This window comes from Coccinella septempunctata, chromosome 9, assembly GCF_907165205.1.
Source record: "Coccinella septempunctata chromosome 9, icCocSept1.1, whole genome shotgun sequence".
Classification (NCBI taxonomy): Eukaryota; Metazoa; Arthropoda; class Insecta; order Coleoptera; family Coccinellidae; genus Coccinella; species Coccinella septempunctata.
In genome coordinates, this window is record NC_058197.1 from 16,809,208 (window position 1) to 16,830,558 (window position 21,351).

The 21,351-nt window shown below is 38.4% G+C and overlaps 6 protein-coding genes across 8 annotated transcripts; 2 read left to right on the plus strand and 4 right to left on the minus strand.

Moving 5' to 3' along the window:
• Nucleotides 1–25: 25 nt before the first annotated feature.
• On the minus strand, nucleotides 26–4,979 carry LOC123319908 (lysophospholipid acyltransferase 5). The gene is made up of 7 exons (XM_044906987.1): nucleotides 4,460–4,979; nucleotides 1,857–2,087; nucleotides 1,692–1,769; nucleotides 1,112–1,308; nucleotides 814–1,057; nucleotides 468–760; nucleotides 26–412 (listed from the first exon to the last, which is right to left on the minus strand). The coding sequence occupies exons 1-7, from the start codon at nucleotides 4,554–4,556 to the stop codon at nucleotides 149–151; spliced, it is 1,404 nt and encodes a 467-aa protein (XP_044762922.1). The 5' UTR covers nucleotides 4,557–4,979; the 3' UTR covers nucleotides 26–148.
• Nucleotides 4,980–5,675: 696 nt separating this feature from the next.
• LOC123319936 (probable 18S rRNA (guanine-N(7))-methyltransferase) lies at nucleotides 5,676–7,039 on the minus strand. The gene is made up of 6 exons (XM_044907026.1): nucleotides 6,854–7,039; nucleotides 6,742–6,779; nucleotides 6,510–6,688; nucleotides 6,249–6,442; nucleotides 5,972–6,176; nucleotides 5,676–5,914 (listed from the first exon to the last, which is right to left on the minus strand). The coding sequence occupies exons 1-6, from the start codon at nucleotides 6,887–6,889 to the stop codon at nucleotides 5,751–5,753; spliced, it is 816 nt and encodes a 271-aa protein (XP_044762961.1). The 5' UTR covers nucleotides 6,890–7,039; the 3' UTR covers nucleotides 5,676–5,750.
• A 705-nt stretch (nucleotides 7,040–7,744) lies between these two features.
• On the minus strand, nucleotides 7,745–10,153 carry LOC123319972. The gene is made up of 3 exons (XM_044907080.1): nucleotides 10,017–10,153; nucleotides 7,928–8,091; nucleotides 7,745–7,872 (listed from the first exon to the last, which is right to left on the minus strand). Exons 2-3 carry the CDS (start codon nucleotides 8,021–8,023, stop codon nucleotides 7,759–7,761), a joined length of 210 nt encoding a protein of 69 aa, XP_044763015.1. The 5' UTR covers nucleotides 8,024–8,091; nucleotides 10,017–10,153; the 3' UTR covers nucleotides 7,745–7,758.
• LOC123321123 (uncharacterized protein YwqG-like) lies at nucleotides 8,301–9,053 on the plus strand. The gene has a single exon (XM_044908626.1). It carries the CDS (start codon nucleotides 8,301–8,303, stop codon nucleotides 9,051–9,053), a length of 753 nt encoding a protein of 250 aa, XP_044764561.1.
• LOC123319950 (DNA-directed RNA polymerases I, II, and III subunit RPABC1) lies at nucleotides 9,449–10,712 on the plus strand. The gene is made up of 5 exons (XM_044907049.1): nucleotides 9,449–9,655; nucleotides 9,748–9,836; nucleotides 9,893–10,234; nucleotides 10,342–10,420; nucleotides 10,615–10,712. Exons 1-5 carry the CDS (start codon nucleotides 9,599–9,601, stop codon nucleotides 10,678–10,680), a joined length of 633 nt encoding a protein of 210 aa, XP_044762984.1. The 5' UTR covers nucleotides 9,449–9,598; the 3' UTR covers nucleotides 10,681–10,712.
• LOC123319872 lies at nucleotides 10,635–20,898 on the minus strand. Of its 3 annotated transcripts, none has more exons than XR_006538660.1 (5): nucleotides 20,742–20,898; nucleotides 12,839–20,609; nucleotides 12,144–12,317; nucleotides 12,051–12,087; nucleotides 10,635–11,813 (listed from the first exon to the last, which is right to left on the minus strand). XR_006538660.1 is itself a non-coding variant. In XM_044906895.1 (2 exons), the coding sequence occupies exon 2, from the start codon at nucleotides 20,583–20,585 to the stop codon at nucleotides 13,695–13,697; it is 6,891 nt and encodes a 2,296-aa protein (XP_044762830.1). In that variant the 5' UTR covers nucleotides 20,586–20,609; nucleotides 20,742–20,898; the 3' UTR covers nucleotides 12,736–13,694. The 3 variants fall into 3 exon arrangements, 1 of the variants encoding a protein (XP_044762830.1); XR_006538659.1 differs by having other exon boundaries at nucleotides 11,951–12,087; XM_044906895.1 differs by lacking the exons at nucleotides 10,635–11,813; nucleotides 12,051–12,087; nucleotides 12,144–12,317 and having other exon boundaries at nucleotides 12,736–20,609.
• Between the last annotated feature and the right edge of the window lie 453 nt (nucleotides 20,899–21,351).

Genomic DNA, 21,351 nt, shown 5'->3' on the forward strand with positions numbered 1-21,351 from the left:
CATATTTAAAAAAAAAACATTATGATCCATTCGTAAAGGTCGGAATGTATTTAACCAATGGATAGCATAGATCGTAATGTCATCAAAACGGTTGCGTATAATTAAGAAATATTTAAACTAGTCCAATTGCACAACTCACTCAATCACTTCAGTCCATCTTACTTTCCCTCAGCGCAGCCCTGAGCAGGGGTCCAAAAACGAAAGGATACAACCCGAACAATATCACCCCCGAGTAATTTATCGATTTCATGACGATCCAGTACTTCTCGAACGTCAGGAGCGCGAAGGGGACCAGACAGAAGCCCATGAAGACGAACGTGTAGATCCTCAGGAGGAACTTGACCACAATGTCGACGAGGGCATTGTCGAAGAACTGGGTCAACTTTTTGTTGGACTTCACGATGGACTTAACCTGCGAAAAATTAGTGGATTATTATCGAACAAAGAGGAAAATTGGATGAACTTACATCTCTCTCCAGGTAGATCACCAGGAACTCCAAGAGGAAGGTGAGGAAGTAACCGCTGTGGTAACCGTGCCATACGGCTAAGAACAACAAGGCGCCCAGTTGGCTGAGGTTCCTGTTCCCCAAGAATTTCAACCTTTTGAAGACGTAATGGGCGATCCAGTGGTTGGTGTTGATGTTGAACGATTTTATGTAATCGTTGAACTCCCTGGTGTTCTCGATCAGAGACAGCTTGATGTTCTGAAGACCGTCCCATTTTTTGTGACCTCTCTCGTCTACACCGTTGTAGGTGATACCTAAACAAGAAAATGAGGATCTCCCTGTCGAAGGTATGATTTATCGCACTCACCGAATAAAATACAGCCTCCTTCGGCCAACAGCCAACAGCAAATGTACCTGTACAGGGTGAACCGGCCCCAGACTCCCAGTAAAAGATGCTTCCACAAGAAGGATTTCTCCTGGAACCCTTCAGAGATCAGGTAATCGTCAGATATGAGCAGTCCTAACAGTTGAAAGAATACAAGGTACAACACGCCCAGGGCAAATCGCTGCAAGGCTGCAAATTCACTCTCTGGAGCTTTGGAACGGTTACTCTGAAGTGAAATTTACATGATTTCTACGTATTTCGAGCTGAATTGTGCCATTACCTTGTCTCCGAACTCTCCGGCGACAAAACTCTGGTACCTCTTCATGCCAAACTGGGGTCCCACCATAAAACTAGCGGGAAAACAGCAGAATCCAAGGAATTCCAGAGAGTTCGGCAGTGTTTTTAACATGAACTTCTTACTGTCGGCGTTCAATTTCTCCTCCACCTGATGGCCATCGTAGTAATCGATGCAGACTCCTGGAAATTAGATCATTGTAGATTGAGACGCTTTTCGAAGCCTAACACTGCGATCTTAAGATGTATATTGTGGTCAATCCTCCTCTAGGAGAGACCCATTCTCATTTAGAGCTTCCAGGGGCAACAATTCCCTGTGGGGAATCCATAGTCTTGCTAAGATCTAGATATTCCTAGGATCTCGCAGTGTTAGAATCCCCGAAGAACCTTTTGGAGTGTTTTAGTCTCGAAAGATTCCTCCAGAGTAATCTTTTTGGTTTTTACCCTCACCAAAAACGATTTCTTGTAGGTACCTTTTCCTATACCACAGAAAAGGTTCCTGCCAATGAAAGGACTTGGTGTTTTGGCAGAAATAATCAATGCTAATCTGAAAAATTCATACGTACCTATCAGTTTGAGAGTGAGGACGCAGTGTGGCATAGTCCAATTGATATCGTAAGAATCCGTGCTCATAACGTAGTACCCTGCGAAAAAACGAGGGGTAGTTAGCCCTAGTCGCTATGATAGATACAGGGTGTGTCCCAATCGGGTCCCAAACGTAGACGACTCACCTATCGATAAATATATCATGTTGAACACGAAAACGCATGCCACCGCCAGGTAAGTGCCGCCAAGCAGTGCCAGGAAGACGTAGGAGGTGACCATGGACGCCATAAGATGTAACGTGTCGGTTCCATAGTTGAGATAGGCCAGAAAAAGGCCTGTAGATATGAAGTACAGGTGGTGGGCGTTTTTTTCCCTTCCATATATGTATTTTCTGTAGAATATCGCTAAGGGGTACGCTGTAAAAAAACAGTGATCAGTGATTGAACCGTATATTTTATGAGGGCTACAAGAAAATCCCGAAAAATTGTTTTGTAATTCCTCAATTTTTTGTACATAAGTCGCACTCTATCCTATTGAAAACCAATTGACCCAGCTTTACAGAGAATTCTAATACTTTGCCCAACCATGCACTCGATGTTGGACATACGTGACTTATTACAGTAAAACGTTACGATAAAAACATACGGTTAATTACAAAAGCTTTTAAACTATCGAATTACCTCGAAAGGCATGATATTGAGGAATTGATTGAAATACTTTTTCGAATTTCGACCGTGTTATCTGCTGAAAGGATACCAATTACCTTAGGTCGCATTTTGTGTAGTCTAATTTCCGATGCTACAGTTGGATTGAAACCATTTCGATGTTTTTTCCGTACAATAAATATTTTTTCCAATTTCCCAAGTGGGCATTCGGTTGCTCAACCATATAGGGTCAATAAAAAAAACAATTATCCTCGAACAAAGTTTTACGAGAGAAAAAAATGGTATATGGGAAGGTTACATGGCTCGGTTGAATTCCAACCATGCGAATACATAATGGGAATATACTTTTCACCGATCTAAATATCCCGAGACATATTTCACGGTCACTTCACCGGATATTTAATTGATTTATTCGATAAGGCGATAATGTTTCATTCATCGAACCAGGGCCGTACTTCAGAAACAAACTGTTCTTCACGATAGGGAGTATGGGTTATTCCAACTAGCTCACCCTTATAACTAATTTAAATATATTTGATATCACCACAACCTTCCATAAAATTATATAAATGCTATCTAATTCTTTTATTGTTTTCTCCAAAAAAAAAAAACAAGAATATCAACTAATTTTTCGTTTAATGCCATCCACCCTATAGATAATGAAGAGTGTTTGCAGGCCTATGTTCATATGGAAAATTTTTCACACAATAATCCAATAATGACTCATTCAGATCCAACATCTCGAGGTTTTTGTGGACGTGATAGATATTAGTGTACATATACTTGTATATTGACTTTTCCTAGTCAATCAACATCATTTCTGACTCATTCATTTGTTATCTGGAAGTCTGGAGATAAAACTGATTCAATAGAGAAATTCGGTTTATTTTTGGGAAAATTGATACTACCATTGATTTCCTCCTGTTAGACCAACATTCGATCAATATTATTTTCCATTAAGATTGGCCAAATTCGAAACGGTTTGGTTGCCGGCGTCCCTATTGTTTTCAATGTTTCTCATTGTTTCCATTCACGATTTCTATAGAAATGGTCGATACATATCTCATACGTCCTTTTTCTCTAATGAATATTCATGAAACCGGATTTAGATGAAAAAATACTGAAGTTCAAGTGATTTCAGAAACCTATTCGTTAACGAATTTCATCTCTGCCTGATATTTTTACGACAAAACTTCGATAGGACTATCTGTAAGATGACTCAGATCTTCAGTTTTATAATAATCAACAGATGGTTCGTGCTTTCAAGCAATGTAAACATTTTTTTCATTTAAAACTATGAGATTATGTTTTCAACCTTCAACATTTGCACGTTTTTGACCATGGTTCGATGAAAATGCATCAGATAATGGTTCCTCCGAGCTTCCAATAGAAATATCGATAAATTACAATCACCCTACCACAGTTTTTTGAAAATTTGGAAGATATGGTGGATGCGCGTTTAGCATCTAGCACTATTCGCAATGACATTCATTTTATTCAGAAATTATAAAGTTCGAATGATTATTTTACAGAATTAATACTTTCCCTGAGAAATGATTATAAGAACCTCTCTCGAACTCCTATGAATTCAGCGTAAAAAATCCATAAAGAGTGCCCTGATAATTCTTTGAGATGTTTTCACCGCTTGAACTGACAGATATTCACAGGATTCCACCCATTTTTGGAACAATTAAATTGCTACCCATCGCCAAAATCACCCCCAATCACAAACGAACCCATCTGGTTTACGACACTAAAGAAAAAATGGTGGATGCTGACAACTATAAAAACGTTTTTTGTCGAAAGCAAACAAAACGAGTTACAGATGTCATTTATTCGATAGGAAAACGATCGTTTGACGTATATTCTCAAAAAACCTTCACCAAATTGTCACCCATTCACCCAGAAGAAATTTTTTTAAGATGAAATCATGTCAGCAGTAAAAACAGAGTCAAATCATGAAAAAACATGAACTTTCCACATAGCCTGGTTCGTCTTGAATAAAAACACGAACATCATACCTCTTTCAACCGATCCAACGTGAAAAAATGCGGCAAATCAGTTATGTAACGACGTAAAAAGGATTTGCATCAAGTCAAGGACCTACATGTAAGCGAACTCACCTGACAGTATCGATAATAACAACCTGAGAGCGGCCACATCCGCACCGAGAATAACACTAAGCGGTTTCAACGAATCGTTCAAATAATCGAACATCATGATCGAATATAGAAATCGCGAATGAAGAATAAACCACACAAAGCTACATCACAGGCGACACCGACAAAGGCAGAGGTGTTTCTACCTATAGGATCGTCGATTTACTGAACTCCCATCCCCGTTTACGACAGACCGTAGACAGCGGTTGACTGCGATAAACAAACGAATCTTCGACAATAATTAAATCGACCTAAATTAACTTCCATCCAAAGGTGACCGGATTTAATGATGTTACAATGCTATTTCTGGTGTGAAATGTTCGCCTGAAGATGCACCTCGACATATGCAACCGAACCGGCGCGGCGTCGTAACTATAGAAACCAGCAGGAAGTGGTAATTTGAGCGAGAGTCGACAGGACCGGACTTGGAGACGCGATACCCTTCCATGAATAAATTTGGGTCTGTGCGAAGGTTTTTCACCTTGTTATCCGTGTTTTTTGTGCTTTATCGCAACTGGTGTCCCAAAAAATTCATTTCGTAAGCGTAGAATGTGTCTATGATAATGCAGTGATCTTCTGCGTTCTTCTCCTATCTTCCTCAACTACTGAGATGTTTTCAAGGGGGGTATGTGTCCATTTCACGGCTTCAAGCAAACCTTGCTTGTTCTCTATTGTTCAAAAGTTTTCCTGTTCCTGAAGGATTTAGTAAGGCTCATCAAAATATTTTCAAAGCTGTACCCCATGTTTTTCCTTAGTCTGGAGGCCTTTTCAGGGGGGATTCAGGCCCTCAAGCCAAGTCATTTGAATATATTTTCCCTGTTATATTTGGTGGATTCACACTTTTTCACCAAGTCGACATTGCCTTTCGAAGCTTCATCTTTTGAGGATCTAATCTCTAAATAGGTTTGCAGTTGGCCATGATAACTCCTTCGAAGAGTGACGTCCAGTTGCAGGAAAAACCATCAAGATTTGACGCCCCATCAAAATTTAAAACTGTCATTTTTGAAGGGAAAAATGGAGGATTAATATTTTGATGGAGTATTAAATTTTAATCGACTTTTTTGCAACTCGATGTAAGACAATTCACGTAACCAAAAGTGAGATCGCTTTGCTGTTGGAAAATGACAAAACATGCAATACACATCATCTAATGCCAAATGTGGAATGAATAAAAGAAAAATTGTTTCAGGAGAATATATTTACAATACTTGTGAGCGTGAAAATTGGTTATATACAATAAATTAGTTCGAACAGATCAGAATTTCGAACTTCTCTTTCTTCCAGTGTATTTCGAATCGGCTCTTACGTCTTTTCCTTGCCTTCTCCTCCTCTCCTTCTTTTCCAAAATCCAATTTCTGCTATTTTTCAAAGATTTTCCCCTGGCATTCTTTAGTCTTTCTCTCTTTGAAATGTGAACATCTGAAAAAACAAGTGTTTGATTGTTTCAATTTTTCATAAATGCAAACTTAATCTCACCATTGCTCTCTGTATCGAGGGCTTTTGGCAACGGCATATTTCCCCCAGTCATCAAAACCAGGAAATATTTTTTCGCTTTGGTCGAGTTAGGATAATCGACAACAACACCTCCGTAAAAACCTGCCCTCATGGCTTGCTGTGTAATGAGTTCTACCTGACCACTACTATCTGGATAAAACTGAAAAACCGCTCTAGCTGATCTGCTCTGCAAAGGATAACACAATTATTTACCTCACCCTAATACTATATAATATGAAATATAAATAGTACAACTTACCAGTGAAGCGTACAAGGTACTGAAAAATCTATATAATCTTTCAACCGGTTTATGTGAGGTTTTATCAGCATTACATAACCACTGAAGGGCCGATATGCTGACAGCACCATCAAAAACCCCAGCCCTAAAAGGTACACCTTCTCCCATATCAGCCATGATTAGATCTCCCTCAACTTCCCTTTCCACTGCCACCTCTAAAAGTTAAAATTCAAATCCGATTCATTTAGGCGATATATCAGGATTGAATAGATGATAACGTACCTAACATCGCTTGTGATATATCCATTCCAACCCAGATATGCCCATTATCCTCTAATACACTACCTGAAAGCCCGGAACCACAACCAATATCCAGAAGGAGGCAGGACTGATCTTCTGGGAGAAGAAGAAGTTCTATAGCTCTTTCGCACATTTGAACTTGAATATCAATAATTCGAGAGCTAGAAGAAAATGAAATTATTTCGGAAATTTTTCATTAATTCATTCAACTTACTTCTGTGTATATTTTCTAGCCTCTTTCTCATTGTAGAACTGAAAATAAATCGATTAAATTTGATTTATATCATTCAGTTCAGCTCCGACAAAAGTGATGTATATGTACTTACTATTTCGGGTGGTGCTGAGTATTCCGGCCTAGACATTTTTTCGTCCGTTTATAAAGAACTTAACTCACTCAAAATGGCTCAATATTCAATCAACTCACCAAACTAGTCCACATGCAGCACAAAAATTGTTTATCAAATAAGTTGGGTTATAAATTGAGTCATAGAGCTCAAGAAGAATTCAGGAGAATTTCCAACCATTCTATGATCTAAGCCAGCAGCGCTCATGTGGACAACTCCGCAACTATTTTGTGCTGGTATAACCAAAGAGTAACAACTCTTTGAATTTGAAGAAATGGCCTTGTTTTACGGGTTGCGCTTCATATAATTGTATTCAATGTAAATATCAATAGAAAACTTGGTTCTAAGCATTTGATTGTAGCAAAAGGTGTTGTGATTTCAAGAAACAATATTATTTATTCTTTATTAATTCTTTTTGTTTTGAACAGGTTAAGAATGTCACTTTTTTTTATCATAAATCATCGCTTGGAAATCAATGTAAAAATGTTGGAGGATATCACAAGAACAATCACTAAAGTTCGCATTTATTCATTTGAATTCAGGTTCGATATAATGAAGAACATTATTTCTTTCAACATACCTATACACAGGAGCTTTGCTTCTGTTTGACCAATGCTCTGTTCCCTTTTTACTCAGTATTTCTTCACCAGATATCACTATGGATTTGAAATCAGATTCACATATAGAAACAGTTCTTTTGGGTTTCGGCCTGATTTTTCTCACAATTTCCGTACTCTCTACTGCATCATAGTCCACATCAATGGGATATTTTGATGAACTCAATAATTTCACACAACTACGCATTTTCTTTCTCTTCCTCTTCTTCTCGCAAACGTCCGTTAAGTTTTCATTAAGGAACTTATCAATTTTTGCACTCAGTGCATTACCTACGTACTTCTGAAACTCCGGAGTGACATTGAACAATCTGAACTGATCATCGCCATCATCTTTATTTCGCAAGGAAGGTCTTTTCTCAACTTTGTCTTCAACGACGCTATCATCTGAAAGGGAACATTGTAAAACATGGAAATTACCCACTTAGATTTTATTACCTACGCCAGAGTACAATGAATTTTTGAAAAACGTTGTGTCTGTTGCTTCTTTGAAGCGGTCCAAATTTTCATCGTCAGATGAATCAGAAGGAAGAGGCATGTTTGCACTTATACTCGGAGGCACTCTCGCTCCACTTCTCAAAACAATAATTAATTTCTACCCAAAATCTAATAAAATAAACAATAATATAACCCAAAAATCAGAGATGTTGGTCAGCTGATAATGACGGTTTCTGTAATCTGTGCTTCTTACCACAGATAACATATAGTCATAGACTATGCATATAGTATAGATTTATCTATGCTTTCTAGCATAGACAGGTTTCAAGGGTTAAAAATTTAAAAGTTGGACCTCCTTATAAACGGAGGGTGGAAACATGAATTATCCAGATATTCCTGATGAATATGCCAACTTTGCCGATGCTATAAAGGCTACTTTGAAAGAATCTATCAAGATTAAATTGAGTTGCAATTCTACTGTTACAAAGTGGCAAAGTAAGGTAGGAGGAACTCCTTATTTGCCCCTCGAACAACAATATCCCCTTAATTCGAATGGAGAACCACTCCTATTCCTAGCACAGCTGAATTTCTCCGAGATACCACATATTGAGGATTTACCAGAAAAGGGAATAGTGGAGTTTTATATTGATGGCAATGATGATCTCATGGGTCTAGAAAATAACGGATTCAAAGTTTTATACTTCGAGGATATTGTGCAAAATGATGCTGAACTTCAAACTAGTGGCTGTAATAATTGGACATTTCCAATAGGACCATTTGAAGAAGATGCCAGTTATTCCATGAGTTTTAATCTTGAGAACCAGTATATTTCAGCATCAGACTATCGTTTCAATAACATTATGAACTTTGAGGAAAACTGGGAAATGTATGATGAATACAGCCTTCTTTTTCCATCTAATGGTCATCGGATAGGAGGTTATCCTTTTTTTACTCAAACGGACCCCCGAGCAGATTCTGAAGTTCTGAAAGATTATGAATTGCTATTTCAGCTTGACAGCGATAAAGATATTATGTGGGGGGACATGGGTGTTGGATCGTTTTTCATCAAACCAGATGATCTGAAGGAGCTCAATTTCAGCAATGTTTTTTATAATTGGGATTGTACTTAAAAAGAATTAATGTAGAAATAAATATTTTTAATAATCACAGAATAATACTATTTCCTATTGATAGGAGCCAGAAAATATATAAAACCTGAAGAATGCTGCAAATAATGATGAAATTAACTCCACAGATGAAACTTAGGAATAGTGAAAAAAATTCAAACCCATACTGATTTTGAGGGGTAAAAACAGTGAAAATTGAAAAATTTTAATTTCTGACAACATATTTTTGTTCTGTGGACAATTCAAAACAATCACAGATTTTGCTCTTCTATCAGAGAAAAGTCTTCGTTCTTCTTAAAAAAATTTCGAAAAGGCAATTTATCAAAATTTTAGATTGAACGAAAACAAGAAAAAGAAAAAAATTCAAAACTCTATGACACAACCCGGCCTGCCAAAACTCAAAAATGAGTTGAGTTCAGTGGTCACTCGTTGACAGTTGGTGTTCTGGTTCTGTGTTTAAAACCATTGTGAGGTTAAGATTTAAGACTCCTGACTCTTGTATTCGATTCTGTTGAACGTTTATTCGAAAGTTCATAAATTGATAGAAAATGGATGACGAATCTGAGACTTACAAATTGTGGAGAATACGTAAAACAGTGATGCAGGTAAAATATAACCGTTTATTTCTATTTTCCCAGTGTTTGAAATGTTTGTTTTTGTTATCATAATACTAAACTTTCTTTAATTTTGATTATAGTTATGCCATGACCGAGGCTATCTTGTAACCCAGGACGAATTGGATCAAACCCTTGAACAGTTTAAAGAGCAATTCGGGGATAAACCAAGGTAGAAAACTAGGAAAAATTAATATAAAAGTAGGATTAATGAATTTTTATTTTCAGTGAGAAAAGGCCGTCAAGAGGCGATCTGATTGTTCTGGTGGCTCATAATGATGATCCAACAGATCAAATGTTTGTCTTCTTCCCTGATGAACCCAAAATTGGTATAAAAACTATCAAAACTTACTGTCAACGTATGCAGGATGAAAATATACACAGGGCCATCATTGTCGTCCAACAAGGAATGACTCCCTCAGCTAAACAATCATTGGTAGATATGGCACCTAAATATATTCTAGAGCAATTCTTAGAATCAGAGTTGTTGATTAATATTACCGAACATGAGTTGGTACCAGAACATGTTGTTATGACACCGGAAGAAAAGCAAGAACTGCTGGCCAGATAGTGAGTACTTCAATTCTTGATGTAATCTTGTTTAAAACCTTGTTAATGATGTAGTTTTCTTGTTCTGTTGATTTTTGTTTCTAATAAAGTAATGTTTTTTTTCCCAGTAAACTGAAAGAAAATATGTTGATGAGAATACAGGCTGGTGATCCAGTAGCTAGGTATTTTGGTTTAAAAAGAGGCCAGGTGAGTTATTATCAATATAAATATATTTTTGATTTCCTCCCCAGATGTTCACTTAAAATCGTAGTTAATGCATTTAGAAAGGTCAATTAATTCTCAATTCTATAGTTCTTAGAAAACTGTCAAATATCAGATGAATTATAGATAAAACCCTATTTAAAAGGTCAAAAATATGAACATTTTTCATTTCATTTCAGGTCGTTAAAATCATCAGATCTTCAGCAACTGCAGGACGATATATTTCTTATAGACTTGTATGTTAGTTGCCATCATATTAATAAAGTTGTTTACTGTATCCTATTGTTAGTTTTTGTTTTCCAACTCGTACCATTAAATCTTGAATAATTGAATTATCACATCATCTCACAAATATTCACAGCAATTCACTTTTTGAAATTTGAAGAGTTCATATCTCTCATTTCCTTGAATTTGAACATAACCCCAAAAAAGCAGGATTTTTAAGTCTGTTATAATCACTAAAATTCCATTGTAAGTGCTGTCGAAATTAAACTCAGCTTTATGTTATTTGTGTATTTCATTTGTGTGAGCTTCAAGAAGAGAAAATTCAGTCACTTCATAACCACATAAATGACATACATAGCATCTATTATTTGTTGTGCTTGAGTTAATGTCAGTTGTCTGAGTTTCAAGAATTTCAGGCTTAAATGTTGAGTATTCACGAAAATGAGACTTCCTAGTCTTTTCATGAAAGTGGACATCATCAATGTGTAACCTTAGGGTCCTTTCCTTACATGTTTTATAGCTGCACAATTCGCAGATATATTTTGTCCTGTTCATATGAAGTTTAAGGGAACTTTTATGCGCAGTTGAAAAGTCGCAATCAGGGCATTCATGGTTTTTCAAACTGCAATGAGCGTAGGACAAATGATTCTCCAATACTTTCCTGATATCTGAAGCGTAATCGCAAAAAGGGCATTGAAATTTCTTGAAATTTGGATGTTCCGACCTGAGGTGTGCATAAAACGCAAATTTCTTGCCTGAGGTAAAGTCGCACAGCTGACACATGTACTGTTGCCTTGCGTTCTTATAGTTTCCTGATAAATTGATCGATTGAAATTTGAATTGATCCAGATTATGATGGACACTTGAAATATGAGTTCTCAGTAAATTTTTCACTGTGGACACATAGTCACAAAGGGGACACTTGAACCCTTGCAACTCGTCTTCAATGGAGGTAAATTCATAGTGAATGGTATTGTATATTTTTTCATCATCTCTTTTTACTTCAGTTTCCTCCAAAGAGTTATAAGAATCGATCGATTCAATCTTGACTTCAAATTTCTCATTGTCGACAATAATTTCGTCCTCATTGATATCCACTATCATTTCATGTGTTCCATCAGTATTTTGCCTGGATGCAATGTATTTTGGTGTCCTGAAACGCAAATATAAAATATCTCAGCCAGGATTCATCTTCACGAAGGGAAAATGTATCTCGTTTTAATCCTACCGCTGGCATTCTTTACAGGAGTTTCACAAGAAGTTAGAATGGCTGCCATTTATTAAACTAACCTTGGCAGAGGCAGAGCTCCGGATTTCAAATGTTTTATTCCCATGAACTCGGGCAGAAAATGTTTCGAGCACACGAAAGTCCCTATCCTCAAAAACTTACCGCAGGAGTCAATCCAAGATTGACGTTTTCTCTCATCCTGAAATTCAACGAGATAAGTCCAATTGCTTTTTTGTTGAATATCATGAGGTTTACCTTTGGAACTCGAAATAGTCTACTTGTGGAGGTTCTAGACTGTCCACATAAAATGCAGAATTGGCTACTAATATTACTCATATTGAGCTTGATGTCCAAGAGTTCAACCGCTCAGAAAATAATGATAGTAAATCCCACTAGAAATCATTATTATTTCGGATTTTGACGTCTAAGCTAAAAGTTAACCTTTTTGTCACAGAATCTTGTTCAAATATTCAATGATTGAAGGCACAGAAAAACTTAGCATATTAAAATCACAGAGTTGTGCTAACTACTGGGATTTTGGAGTATTTTATGTTGCATAACCGTCATCAGTTAAGGCGCTTTTTTCGATTTATCTTCAAGAAATGATTTAACGTAGAAGATGAACCCGTTTTGATGAAGGTAAGAATCAATACTTTCAGTGTTTATATACCACGAATAACTTTTTCCATTACAACTCAAAACCAAGCGAACCGTTGGGCATGTAGTAAATGGGGAACGAACAATACAAGGGTATCAAAAAAAGAGAAAAAAAGAAAATTTCGAAGCAAACAAAATAATAGGCATGAACGAAACAAAAAACTAGGCATAATAATAAAAAAAATTTACATTTCTATAGATAGATAGCTTTATTTATGGCAATTATTTTGTTTGCATTCGTCAATATATAAACAAGGTATATAATTTACACATTAAAATAAGTCAAAACATACCGAAAACACAAGAACAAAACTCCTCAATGGAGTAAACAGGCGTGGAAAGTAGTCCTCCTTAACAACACATTTGAATTTATCCTCCGTCAGTGATTTCAGGTGAGAAGGTAACTTATTTTACAAATCAATGGACAGAAAGTCGGGAGCCCTATAAACTCAACATACTTTTATGCGAATTAAATGCTTATAACATTTGGACATCTTTTCAATTAAACATTTACCGAAACTTTTGGCAAATGGCAATATATCACATACTAAAGCTGCGAATGTGGAAAAGTTACCTTTGGATTATTTGTGCAACCAGTTGGGAAAAACATTATTTTTCGTAATGTGCGTATTTTGCAACAACCGAATCGAATTGCGCAAAAGAACGCGAAATACGAAATGTAGTGTTTCCCAACGTGCTTCACACAATATTTTTTCTAATTTTGAATAGAATGTGACTATCAATTCAAATAAAAAGTACCAAAACCGTCTATACAAGCGTCCCTCGCTGATTCCTTTTAAATCGCCCAGTGGTCTAAACATTTAATTTTCCACTCCGTTACTATGGAAGCAAGTATTTTTCAACATCAGTTTCAAAAAGTCAATGAGATTTAGATAGTGTCACCTCTTGTCTGATATTCAGTCAATAAAAAACAGTTCTCTCTCTCTCTTCTCTCTCTTTATATTTCAAAATTAGAAAAAAAAAATTCCTTGTTGATGACGGTATTATTTTATACCGTAGAAGTTTTTCCACAATAAACATTTCAAATATATCTATACGAATATGTCGCTCAACATAAGATCAACGAATATCTCAATACGAGACGAAAAAATGGTGAATGTAAAGAGTGGGCTAGCCCATCGCGGAGATTCAAAGATTCCTGTCGGCAGCATTTGTCTTCTTTATCATCGCAGTCAAACTCCTGGCAGATTCCAGTTCTCCATTCGAAATCAACAATTTCAAGATTGTTTCATTACGGGAATTTTTAGCGTGAGCAACACACAAAAAATCATCGATATCGATGGTATAAAGTTTGGAGATCTTATCGTAGTCTTTTTTCTCAACAGCGGCGAACATCTCTCCTGTAAGTTCGAGGATGAGTCTAACAGACTGAACCTGAGCCAGGTCCAAGGGTTTTTTATTGTCTTTATCCGCACAATTATACACTGCGCCCTTCTTCAGTAGAAGTTTGACAATATCCAGATAACCCTGTTGGGCTGCCACGTGTAGCGCAGTTTTCAGACCAGTTTTAGTTGCGGCGTTGATCAGGTAGGCCATGTTGTTCTTATTCACGCTCTCCAGGAGGAACTCCGCCACGTCCTTGAAACCCTTATTACAAGCCGTGTGCAAAGCGGTGTTACCCTTGTTGGTTTTATCTGTCAAATCTCCGCCGTGTTTCAAAAACACCTTGATGACTTCTATATTGTTACCATCTACCGCGTAATGCAGGCAGTTCCTGCCCTCCTTGTCCCTTTCGCCGACGTCAACGCCACTCCTAACAAGTTTTTCAATGGTGTCAATGTCGCCATTCCTCGCTGCCTTGTTCATGGTGCATAAGAGGTTATCCGAAAAACTGTCCAGGTTGCTGTTGAGGCCGATTTTTTTGTACTGCTCCACTATCACCTCCATACGTTTGGCGATCATCATCACATCTGGGTGATCTGGCCCTTGCACCGCCATCTTATGGTCCTTGATCTCTTTGAAGATTTTGAAAGCATGAACAATCTTACCCTGCCCTATCAGAAGGTCCGCCATTTCAGCTTGGGTATTGAGAGTGTCCAAATGGTGCGCCCCTAAGTGATCTTTCTGTCTTTTCAACAACTTCTTGAACGCTTCCAAAGCCTCGTCGTATTTTTCTTGGTCTTTGTAAACGCATATTTGGTAGTGTATGGTTCTCAAGGTATCGGAGTGGTATTTTCCCAAAACTAACTCCCTTCCTACGTACACTTCCTTGAACAGAGCCAAGGCCTCGTCGTTCTTCCCTTGTTTGGACAGTATCAAAGCGATGTTATTCTTGGTAACCAACGTGCCAGGATGAAGCAGACCGTATTCCTTCTCCTCCAACTTGAGCGCATCCTTGTAGATCTTCAGCGCCCTATCCAATTCACCCATGCTCATCAGAGTCAAAGCCATGTGCTTTATGGTGTTCAGAGAGTCTTGATGATGGGGCGGTATGAGATTCTTTTGGATCTTATGAACTTCTTCGTATAATTTCAGGGATTCCTCGAATCTTCCTAGCCGAAACAGGACTAGGGCCATAGAACTCCTCTCCTTCAAAATCAGCTTGTGGTCGGGCCCTAAGCAATCCTTCAGCTTCTCACAAATTTCCCCTAAGAACTTCAAGGACTGTTCGTACAATTGCATTTTGTATAGCACCAAGGATATTTTACTCTTGATGCTCAAAGTGGCCGGATTATGATCGCCGAAGATCTCCCTCCTTTTCTCGTAAACCTTCATCAATAGGTCCTTTCCCTCTTGGAACCTTTCCTGGTACAGAAAATCGTCGATGCTTTTCATTTGAGATCTGACGTCCCCTTGAAGCATATCCTCCAACTGTTCCAATTTTGGGAAATCGTTTTTGATGGCGGACGTTATCAGCGTTGTTCCATGTTCATCTTCAGCTCGCACCACGGCCTTGACGACATCCTTGTCTTTGATCTTTTTCAATAGGCCGATTATCGAAATTTTCTTCTTGCGTACGCTCTCGAAGGAATCGTTTATCAACAGCAGCAAATTCCTGATGGACGTCTTTTCGGCGAAATCCAGCGGTGTTTTACCGTTGTCGGCTTGTGCGTTGTATTTCGCGCCGTGCCAAAGCAGCAAAAACACTATTCTATCGTTGGAATATTTGGCGGCGTAATGTAAAGGCGTCCATCCGTTCTTATGCTTAGTATTCGTTGAAACCTTGTTTCGTAGTAGTAGTTCCACGACGTCTGATCTTCCTTTGTATACTGCGTAGTGCAAGACTGATCCTTTGTTGGTATCTGAACAGTTCAAAGGTACTCCCTCCTTGATAATCTCCTCAATTTCCTTGATGTCGCCGTCTTTTATAAGCGAAAACAATTTTCCAACAGAAGACAACATAGTTTTGACTTCGTGGTCCGTATCAAACCCCGCTATACTATTGTAGATAGCACCGTTGTTGAGTAAATACTTGATGACTTCCTTGTGTCCCTTATTCGTCGCCACATGTAACGCCGATATTCCGTCTTCGTTAACGGTGTTGATATCGCAACCTCGCTCCAGTAGATACTTAACAACTTCCAATCTACCCGTGGATGCCGCGTAGTGTAACATCGATTGGTTGGCGATACCGCGAACGTCCAAATCCATACCTTTCTCCAGGAAAACATCGATTATATCGGTGAAACCTTCCCTGGCTGCGATGTGAATGGCCTTGGAGCCCTTATCGTTTGTCAAGTGCATATCGGCGCCTTGGTCCAGCAAAAACCTCACGATCTCCTTGTGACCGAACTGCGTGGCGATGTGCAACAGAGAGAAATTCTGATTACCTCGACGATTCAAGAAGCCCTTATTCTTCTCCAGGAACAATTTCACAGACGTTATACGACCCTTGGCCGCGGCCAGCTCGATAGGTAACCTATTTTCATTATCCAACACGTTGACGTCAGCGCCGTGGTTTAGAAGGAACTCTACCATTCTTTCGTGGTTGGTTTCTGAATTAAAGTGTAGGGGAGTTACACCATCGCGGTCTTGCGGATTGATAGAGGCGCCTTTTTTCAACAACATTTCGACGATTTCATCGAACCCCTTCGAGGCCGCTAAGAAAAGAGGGGTGTGACCGTACTTATTCCTCGAATCCACAACAACGCCACGACCCAGCAGCATCTCCACAACATCCACTCTTCCGAACATAGAGGCAATATGAAGTAGCGTATTTTGGTTTTCATCACAGTATGCGGACAAGTCTAAATGAGAGGCGTGTTTCAGTAACAACCTCACAACTTTCGTGTTTCCTTCGTAAATAGCGTCGCATATTGCTTTGAAAATCAGCTCGTCCTGGATCAAACGTGACGAAAGGCCCATCTGTATCAAGGTCTCCCTGTTATATTTCACCGCCGATAGGAAAGGAGTTTTATGCTTTTTATTCGATAAATCGATTCTCGCTCCGTTTTTGAATAGGAACACCGAGATCTCGTTGCTGTCCCTTTCGATGGCCAAATGAATTGGCGTGTTACCTGCGTAATCTTGATCGTCGATGTGGGCTCCTGCGTTTAACAGACACTTCACCATTTGGAGGCTATTAGCGATGACTGCTTCATGCAGAGGGGTGAACCCACGGTCCTTAGTTTTAGCGTGTATGTCGACCCCAAACCTTATCAGTAGGTCCAGGATGTTCCTCCCGTTTTTGACAGCTATGTGGAGACAGTTGGCGCCTTTGGACGTGGTGGCGTTTATCGGAGAACCTTTCCTGATCAATTTAACCATTATGTTTTCATTTCCAGACTCCGCGGCCATGTGTAAAGGAAGCCATCGCGTACTAGAAGTCTCGGCATGAATCGGGACACCGTGCTCGATCAACAGATCCACGACAGCTTCGTGGCCATGCTTACAAGCGAAGTGAAGTGGCGTCATACCTTCTAGATTTCTACAATCTAAATCAGCGCCCTTCATAATCAAAAGTCTCACAATTTCCACGTCTCCATTCATAGAAGCATCGTGCAACGGTGTCATTCTGTGTATATTCGATCTATTCACTTCTATGCCATCCTGTTTCATCAACAAATCCACGATTTCCAAATGCCTACCCTTGACAGCGTACAAAAGGGGCGTTAAACCGTCCTTAGTTTTAACGTTGACGTCCGCCCCGTTCTCCAGGAATATTTTGAGGATGTCGGTGAATCCGTCCTTGGCCAAATAGTTGATGGGGGCGAAATTATTCTCGTGATCCGTTACATTAACATCAGCTCCGTTCTTTATGAGCACCTTGACAATTTCTTCCCTGCCCGTCTCGCAAGCCCAGTGCAGTGCGCAGTTGCCGTTCATGTTTGAGGAATTCACGTCTGCGCCTGCTCGTATCAGAGCCTTAACCGTATCAAGATGGCCGTATAAGGCGGCTAGATGGAGGGGTGTGGCACCTACGTCCGTTCTAGCGTCAACCTTCACGTTTTTCGACAGCAGATAGTTCACAATTTTGACCAAACCTTCTTCTGCAGCGACGTGTAGAGTTGTGAAACCACTGATAGCGTCGTCTAATTTGTAGAAGAGGTCTTTATTGAAGAAGAACTGGACGGCGGAAGGTTTACCGCTAAGCGCCGCGTACTGCAAGGGTGTTAAAGGGAAGTAATCCTTCTTAGTGAAATCGGCACCGTGGTTCCACAGACTGTTCAAAATGTGCTCATTACCGGAGAAGGCTGCCAGATGAGCTGGTGTTCTCTTGAAAGAATCCATCTCATTGATGTCAGTGTCAAAATTTTTGAGCAGAAACTCTACAACTTCCAGGTTCGTTTTCGTAACCGCTATGTGAAGAGGGCTCTGGTTTTCCAAATTCTTCATTTTAAAAGTGGACAGGCCCTCCTTCAAAAGGAACTTCGTCAGTTTGATCGTTTTAGGTCTTCTCATTGCAAAGTGTAGACATGTGGACAAATCCGTGTCCCTAGATCTGATATCTGCGCCTTCCTTGATGCATTCTGAGAATGCGTCGAAATTATTCTCCTTCAAAGCGACGAACATGTTGTGTTTCCTATTTAAAATATCAACAGTTGTCGCGTAAGAGTTCTTCATTCTAGATAAGTTGAAATACTGAACTTCAGTCAAGTCAAAATCGTCAGATTTTCCTTCAACTTCTAATAGTTTTTTAACGAAGAGGAATATAGCTGAGGTTGAATCCAGAAGAACTTCCACGATGACATTATTATGTGCCAAGTGATTTCTCAGATCAACACCAGTAAGGGATGGATAATTATCGTTAAAAAAATACTTCGCTTTGAAATGATCATATTTCAACATCGGAATCAAATCTAAAAGAAATATTTCCACAACAGCTTGAAGCTTCTTATTACTCTTGAACTGGGTGTAAGTGACTCCGTCAAAGATTTCCCTCAACTGATTCAATTTCTCCTGTTTCTTCATCTTTGTCACCTCCTCAGAATTCTCGGAATTGAATCTCTCCACTTCCATTTCCCTTTTCTTTATTTTTCTCCCGAACTTTTCAGTCCATTGGACACTGTTAACTTCGAATTTTATAATGTGCAATATTTCAAAAAAAAGTTTCGCCACTTCATCATCTTGAGATCCAGAAGACAAGCTGTGGATCGATACTACCATTTCGGCTATTGTACTCAATTTGGAGGCTTCTATTTGCGGTGATAAAGTTTTCAGAATCTGCTTCAGACTATATTTTATCGATCTTATGCAGTTTGTTTTATTGTCTGAACTTTCAATCATCATATCAAACCTTTTATATAAAGCACAGAAGGGCAGCAAAACTGTACCATAATCTATAGATGCCTCTATATGAACATTAATGAATGATTGATCGATAGCTTCGAAAAGTATTTCGCTATAGACGCATTTACCTTTAATTTTGCACCGATACTGGTCTATGAGATCTTTTAACCTAGTGATATCGTTGTTCTTCAGCTCAGATAGGTCTTCTCTGAGCACCTTACCAGTTCCTAAATTTTTCACCACAGAAGCCACTTCTTTCATGATTTTCTCATCATTTGTGTTCAAAAATTTATCACCAAGTTCTATGAGAACTTTCATTTTGTACTTTGACAAAATGTTACCAATCTGTCCCCCAAGTTTTTCAATATCGTTTTTGATCCCACTCAAAAAGTTGCATTCAATATTCTCAAATAATTCTTCATGCTTTGAAAGACACTGATGGGCCAAGGTGTTTCTTAAATTGATCACCAAGTTTCTGGTACTCTGGCTGAAGAAGGTGAAAAGATAATTTATAGTAGTCTGGGACAACTTAGGAGACTCCAGGGTATTCTTCAAATGTTCGCCTATAACCTGTAAAGCTCTCATCAAAATAAATATACCATTCTTTTCTCCCAATCCAATAGACCTGACAAGTTCCATGTAATTCAGCATAACGTTGAGCGAATGAATGTCTCTTATTCTTTCATGATCATCATAAAGAGACTTGAATTCGGGATATTTATCGATTATATCCTCGACAACTTCATCCCGTTTCAAATTTGGGAGTCTGGAGAGTTCCTGTGGTCTCATAATCAACACATGATTCAGTAAATTTTCAAGATGTTTACCAAAGCTTTCCAAATATGTAATTATATTGCATTTACTAAGAATAGCTCTTGAAAACAATGCAATTTCATTCTGATCCTTAAAAGTTCTAATATATGACAATATACAGAATTCAATTTCTTCCCAAGGAAGCCTATCATAAGTCGACTTAAGTAATCTCTTAAGCGTAAAAATTTGCTTAGCTATAAATGTCAAATTTCCTATGAACAATTCATCCTTATCTTTACATGTTTCCAAAGAATTTATAAGTTGTATCGTAAATTGTATGTGATCACGAACCTCTTGTGAAGTCAAGTAAAACTTAGACTGCTTGTGGAAAAAACGTAGGCTCATCAATTTTCGCTCCAAAATTTGCTTAATATCATCGGAAAGGTGTACACGATTGAGTTCCAGCTCCATACACACCTTCGAAAGTAAATCATCCAAATTACCATCTTCAATTTCTTGTCGCAGGAGACAATTGAGTTGGTTAACATCGTTCTTACTAGCGGCTAAATAAACCTGTTTATATTTATTCACTTCCATTGGGAGTCGTTGTATTACAGATGTCTGAAAATGTTAAGAAGGAAAATATAAATCCTAGAGTTTCTCTCTACGGTTTCCCTTATTATTAACCAGGAAAGCAATTTCAGGCTTATTGAATACCAAGCTTTCATCATATTATCACACTTTGAGACTTACTCATTCATATGTTTTTTTGACCTATTCTATACATTAAATTGTCGAAAAGTTTCAATAACTGAATATCAATAAAAGGGATTCCTCAAAAACCTTAGATAAGAAAATGGAAATTTTTTCTGCGGGAAACCCAACAACCACAGAAAAATCACTAATTGTCACCCACAGAACACTAGATAAATTTTGGTTGTAAAGAGGGGTGACCGTAAACGTCATGTAAACGTAAACAAAGATTATAGATCTTTGACCGTAAAGATCACCGTCACGAAAAATAAGTGTGTCACAAAATGTTAGACTGATATGATCAGTTATGTGGCCCATTTTAGCGTAAACAGCTCTAAACATAGAGACATGTCTCTGGTTGCGTTCACAAACTTACTCCGAGAGTAGAGTATGAGTATGGCCCATTGAACATTAGTTCAATAGTATGGCCATGCTCAGAGAGCATAATCAGAGGAACTAAAAGTATGTTTATGAACGCTTCGAGTAATCAGAGCTTACTCAGAGTAAGTTTGTGAACGCAACCTCTAGGTCTATGACAAAAGCTAACCTTTTTGTCACAGAGCTAGGCTTTTGGAAAGTATCTTTTGTTGCCTAACCACATTACATCACA

Excerpts from the sequence above, each read along its gene's own strand:
- LOC123321123 (XM_044908626.1), top strand. The coding sequence starts at position 8,301 with ATGAATTATCCAGATATTCCTGATGAATATGCCAACTTTGCCGATGCT.
- LOC123319972 (XM_044907080.1), bottom strand. The coding sequence starts at position 8,023 with ATGCCTCTTCCTTCTGATTCATCTGACGATGAAAATTTGGACCGCTTC. Across the intron at positions 7,873-7,927 it reads AAAATTCATTGTACTCTGGC|ATGATAGCGTCGTTGAAGAC; the intron begins GTAGGTAATAAA and ends GTTCCCTTTCAG.
- LOC123319872 (XM_044906895.1), bottom strand. The coding sequence starts at position 20,585 with ATGGAAGTGAATAAATATAAACAGGTTTATTTAGCCGCTAGTAAGAAC.
- LOC123319908 (XM_044906987.1), bottom strand. The coding sequence starts at position 4,556 with ATGATGTTCGATTATTTGAACGATTCGTTGAAACCGCTTAGTGTTATT. Across the intron at positions 2,088-4,459 it reads GTTATTATCGATACTGTCAG|CGTACCCCTTAGCGATATTC; the intron begins GTGAGTTCGCTT and ends GTTTTTTTACAG. Across the intron at positions 1,309-1,691 it reads CCTCACTCTCAAACTGATAG|GAGTCTGCATCGATTACTAC; the intron begins GTACGTATGAAT and ends TCTAATTTCCAG.
- LOC123319950 (XM_044907049.1), top strand. The coding sequence starts at position 9,599 with ATGGATGACGAATCTGAGACTTACAAATTGTGGAGAATACGTAAAACA. Across the intron at positions 9,837-9,892 it reads CAATTCGGGGATAAACCAAG|TGAGAAAAGGCCGTCAAGAG; the intron begins GTAGAAAACTAG and ends TTTTATTTTCAG. Across the intron at positions 10,235-10,341 it reads CAAGAACTGCTGGCCAGATA|TAAACTGAAAGAAAATATGT; the intron begins GTGAGTACTTCA and ends TTTTTTTCCCAG.
- LOC123319936 (XM_044907026.1), bottom strand. The coding sequence starts at position 6,889 with ATGTCTAGGCCGGAATACTCAGCACCACCCGAAATA. Across the intron at positions 6,689-6,741 it reads GCTAGAAAATATACACAGAA|CTCTCGAATTATTGATATTC; the intron begins GTAAGTTGAATG and ends ATTTTCTTCTAG. Across the intron at positions 6,177-6,248 it reads GTACCTTGTACGCTTCACTG|AGCAGATCAGCTAGAGCGGT; the intron begins GTAAGTTGTACT and ends TATCCTTTGCAG.